Source organism: Sminthopsis crassicaudata, chromosome 6, assembly GCF_048593235.1.
Source record: "Sminthopsis crassicaudata isolate SCR6 chromosome 6, ASM4859323v1, whole genome shotgun sequence".
In the NCBI taxonomy this organism is placed as follows: domain Eukaryota; kingdom Metazoa; phylum Chordata; class Mammalia; order Dasyuromorphia; family Dasyuridae; genus Sminthopsis; species Sminthopsis crassicaudata.
The window spans coordinates 244,698,008-244,703,307 of NC_133622.1; the positions used below are offsets into that span (position 1 = coordinate 244,698,008).

The 5,300-nt window shown below is 34.5% G+C and overlaps 1 protein-coding gene across 1 annotated transcript; it reads right to left on the bottom strand.

Annotated features, from left to right (window-relative positions):
- Positions 1–987: 987 nt before the first annotated feature.
- Positions 988–1,944, bottom strand: LOC141547006 (olfactory receptor 5B2-like). The gene has a single exon (XM_074275276.1). The coding sequence runs from the start codon at positions 1,942–1,944 to the stop codon at positions 988–990; it is 957 nt and encodes a 318-aa protein (XP_074131377.1).
- Positions 1,945–5,300: the final 3,356 nt, after the last annotated feature.

Below are 5,300 nucleotides of genomic sequence, written 5' to 3' on the forward strand. Positions count from 1 at the left end.
CTCATACCTGTACCCTCTGTATGTTTCTCTAAAAATGAGAAAGATCTTAAGAGCTAAATGTATCATTTTGCCATAAACAAATAGAAACAGTTTTTCTTTGTCAAATCTCTTATAATTTCACTTTATTGTTCTATAGTTCCAAATTTTTCTTATTGTTTTGTTGATCATTTAATTTTCAGAATGTGAGGGAGAAAATGCTGATTAAATTTTAGTGGATTAGGTGGCTGTATTTTTACAATGAATGTCGAATTCTTAAGTATTTCCCAGTACACCTCTGGTTTAGGATCAAGTGAATAAGCAGTGGTATTACCATCAAAGCTGTGCTTTCTAAACCACTTAAGATTTTTGACTTATGCAATGTGAAAGTATCTGGGATGGAATTTAAATTCATGTCTCTTCTAACTCTGTCTATGACACTCTCTAATACATGATGTTGCTTCTAAAAAGATTGGCAAATCTTTTTGCCAATATACACAAATCTATGTGTATAAGAAAAAGAGCCTAATGTTGGTAATTGATCCCAGAAAAGAAGGTTTAGGTTACGTTTTCTCTCTAACAAAAAAGATGATCTAATTGAAGTTATTTTTTCAGTTTTCTAAAAGCATTCTTGATGTCTGATCCTAAGACTTATACTTACACCACAACTCACCCTGATTCTATATGTTCTCCTATTAGTTGGTTTGGGATTTTCCTAATTACACATTGTACTGATCCCTCTGATTGTTGATATAATAGTATTTTGGATTTTTACATGAGAGAATTTTCTACTTCTCCCCCTCTTATAAATGGATATAGATGTATACCTACTAACATACATACACATAGACAAATATACATTCATCCATATATGGGAAGTTAGAAAGATCTATAAACAGATGAGCTATAAAAAAATCTAAGATTTGCTATGTACTTCTCTGTGCATAAGAAAAAGAACCCAATTTCTTGATTGGATGCCAGAATGGGGATGGTATAGATTGGATTTTCTCTTTAAGAAAAATGTTGATTTAATTGATGTTGTTGTCCCCTCACAGCTTTCCTGAAAGTGTTCTTGACATCTTTGTTCCTAAGACTGTACACCAGAGGGTTCAACATAGGGATAACCATCGTATAGAATACTGACACTATTTTGTCTGAGCCCATTGAATGGTTTGAACTAGGTTGTGAGTACATGAACATGATTGTCCCATAAAATATAGACACTGCAGTGAGATGGGAAGCACAGGTGGAGAAAGCTTTCTCACGGCCTTCAACAGAGTGGATCTTCAGGATGGTGATGAAGATTAGTAAGTAAGAAGTAAAGATGATAAGAAGTGGAGAAAAGACAGTGAATATCCCTATTATAAAGACTAGTACTTCTGTGATGTGAATATCAGAGCAAGAGAGAAGTAGCAGAGGGGTAACATCACAGAAAAAGTGTTCAACTATGTTTGATCTACAAAAAGAAAGGCTAAATATATTTCCTGTGACTATGGAGATGGCTAGAAAGCTGAAGAAGTAAGCACCACTGACTAGATATACACATACAGTTGATGTCATGGTAGTGGTATAATGTAGGGGCTTGCACACAGCTGCATGGCGATCATAGGCCATTGATGCTAAGAGGAAACTTTCAATAGTACCAAAAGCTGCAAAAAAGAATAGCTGTATAGCACATCCGTAAAAGGAAATAACCTTGTCCCCTTGAAGGAGCCCAGCCATCACCTTGGGAGTTATAGTTGAAGAAAAGCCAAAATCCACCAAAGAGAGATTACTGAGAAAAAAGTACATGGGAGTATGGAGATGGGAATCCCAGGAGATCAAAGATACTATTCCTAGGTTCCCTACAAGGGTGATGAGGTAGATGAGGGTGAAAATGATGAAGAGAGGAACCTGAAGCTCTGGATCATCGGTTATTCCTTTGAGGATGAACTCATTCACTTCAGATCTGTTCTTCATAGATGTCATTTGGTAGTGATGTCATTCACCTGCAACAAAAGAGTAATCTTCAGAAAAATCCACTTCTAAACATAAAAATAGTCAGATATCTATTTTATATGAGGGCTAGAATTAAGCAATCAAGAGGCCAATAATATCTAGGTAGATGATGTTGATCTAAATCTTCAAAATTTACTCATCGATTTTCTCATAAGGTCTCATATATTACTTCTTACTTTTAAAAATCTCTCCCAAATTTAACCATCTTCAAAGCGATATTTTCCACTTCCAGAAAAGGAAATGCCTTAGCCTGTGAGGAAAAATTCGCATTTGAAGAGGGATTACTTTAGGTAAAGGTTAGAGAACTAGATCTTTTAATATAAATATGCTTCCCTCTGATGAATAAAGGGAGAAAAGGGAAATAAAGGAAAAGTAGAAGGAGCTAAGAGAAAAGTTTTTAAAAAATTGCAAGAAGGTTGAAGAGGATTAAAGTGTTGACCAACAGTTTTCTGGGAATTCTGATTAGGACTCACTATGGCTTTGAACGTTATTCAATGGACTGAAGTCAGCAGTTCCTGAGTAGAAAGAGTTGTCAATTGACATCAGTGATATAGTTGTGGGAATCCTTTGTCCAAAAGATCACTGTTAGATCACGTTATGTTGATATGTAGGATTTTTTCCCTTTTTTTTTCCTTCACCCAACCTGTCCCTTTTTCAATTCACCACGGCTACTATGGAAACAGAAGGCAGTCATAAACAGAGAGATTTTAAAATTCCTTTTACTATATTTTTGAAGTGCCAGAGAAATCTCCAATTTTGGGGTCTGCCTCCTTCAAGTCTGAACTAAAATTTCACTTAAAGAAAGAAGACTTTCTTAAACCATTGACCTCAATTCAGTACCTTCCCTATTTTGATTATCTCTAATTTATCCTGGTTATTGATTGTTTTTAAGCTAATTATTTGCGGAGAGATTATGAGACTCATTGTCAACAGGGGCTATATTTTACCTTTCTTTGTTCTCAGTGCTTAGCATGGTGCTGGACATATTGACTCACATATTAGTTGGTGGTAGCTATCAATGTCTGAAGTAAGCCAAGTTGACCTATAAGCTTCAGATAATATTATTTTCCATTGCCAAGCATCACAGCTTGAAAAGGAACTTCCCCAATTGTGCATCGCTCTGTTATTCAAAGAGGAATTACTTTCATCTTTATCATCATGAGTTATTTAAATTTTCATAGAAATTATAAATAGGCTGCCACATGGTTTTACAGGTTGTATCTTTAAATATTTATGTATAGTAAACAGAATCAGAGAATCTGAAGTCAGCATGGTTCCTCAGAGGTCAGCTATTTCAACCATATCTGACAAGGAATCACCTTTATCAAAATATTTCAAAATTAACAAAAGACTAGAAAAACAAGAGCTGGCTAAAGAAAAAGATGGAAAGAATTGAGTTATAGAGCTCTATAATAACTTCAGCATCCTCAAGGAATTACGCCTCCTATGCAAGAAGAATTAGAATCTATCAAACATGAAAACAAATCTGACTGCCAAGGTATCATTGAGACTTGTCATATGGGACTTGAAACTAGGATGTGGATCAATACAGGTTTTTACTTTATTTAAATGAAATAGGATAGTTTACTTCTAGCTACTATAATATTTTTAAACTGAGAAAATACAGTGATATAAAGAATTCAGGAATCACTTAAATCAATCAGCTTCATGTTATTTACCTGTTAAAGGAGGATGGACTTCATAGTAATAATATTTATTTCAAATAGTTGGGAGAGGAAATTAAAAAAAATGAAGAGCCTTGTAACAGCATACAAATATAAGGTATTATCATTCAAGACAAAGACTCTATCTCTCCTGAGTTTTCTTATTAAATCCCTTCCTAAAGCTTTTAATGTTGTGTTTTGTACATAATGTATAGGCAATTAACATGATTAAATTTTGTAATCATTTGGTTTACACAGTCACCTATTCCTCAAAAGAATTATTTGATTATTAAAGAATGAAGAGCTTGAAAAAAGTAATGGGTGTATGTTTGAACACAGTTTCCATACAAGATCTCATTTGAGCTCTAACACAATCTAGTGAAATTAGAATTGCATCAAGTGTAATTATACATAGTTTATGGATAAGAAAATTGAATTTAATAGACTTACCCATGGGGAAAATGAGTCAATGTCTGAGATAGAGGAGTGTTTTATATCGGTCTTCCTGCCTCCAAGTCCAGCAATGTTTCTACTATCCCATTTTGGTATCTATGTAAGCCCTACAATTTTGAATCGGATATCCTCATCCACAGCCAGATTAATATAAAGAAAAATAACCAAGAAGCCCAAAAGGAGAGAGAGACAGAAACTTGATATTCAAGTTTTGACCCTGAAGTTGCAAACTAGTCTCTGGGAAAAAGAGTTCCAAAGTACACTTCTGCCCATTGCTATGGCATTGATAGTAGAGTTAGCAATACCCACTTCTACCATTAGGAAACACAACAGGAACTAGATGAATGAGTGAATGACTCAGATAATTTGACCTACCAGCTGGATCCTCAGCACTTAGCCCTATAGTGAAATATTTCAGTGTCAGTGAGTAAACCCAGGACTTTATGCAGACCTGAGAACCCTGAGGCTCTTGGGAGATCATGCTCCCTTGGAGGTTCTGGAAGTATGCTGCCAATTCCTGAACAAAACAAACAATTAAATTATGCTTTGTGGGAAAAGAACAATTTTCTCATGGATACTTTGCCATACTAACTTATTTTTAGGAAAAAAATGAGGTGGAATGGTACATATTTCTACCATCTCCTAGCTGGATGATATTGGCCAAGTCACTGAATAGCTCTAGTTCTTCAGTTATTTTATTTCTTTGAAATAGGAGTAAAGGTTTAGCTAGATAGTGCAGTGGAAGATAAGTGGCCCTGGAATCAAGAATAGCTGAATTCAAATTTGATCTCAGACACTTAACACTTACTTGACATGTAATGCTAGGCAAGTCACTTTGCCCTATTTGTCTCACCAAAAAAAAAAAAAAAAAAAAAAAAAAAAGTCCTTGTAATAGTCACACTCCTGAGTTCAAATCCCAGCTGATTATTTATATGGAAATAGAAAGGAATTCTTTTGGATGATAAAATGAAAAAGAGGAAATGTACTTGCATGTGGCCATCCATTAAGAATCAATGTGAATTCAGATATAGAACCTTTGTGATATTTTGGAAATGATTTGAGGAATTGATGAATTGAAAGAATCCCTAACATTTATCAGAAACAATCCAAGAGTTGGATGTAAAATTTGCAGACATTCCCAAGTTATTGTATCCATGATCTTGAAAGTTTCAAATTATTGCAGAAACCAGCCTAAAATTATTCAGATAT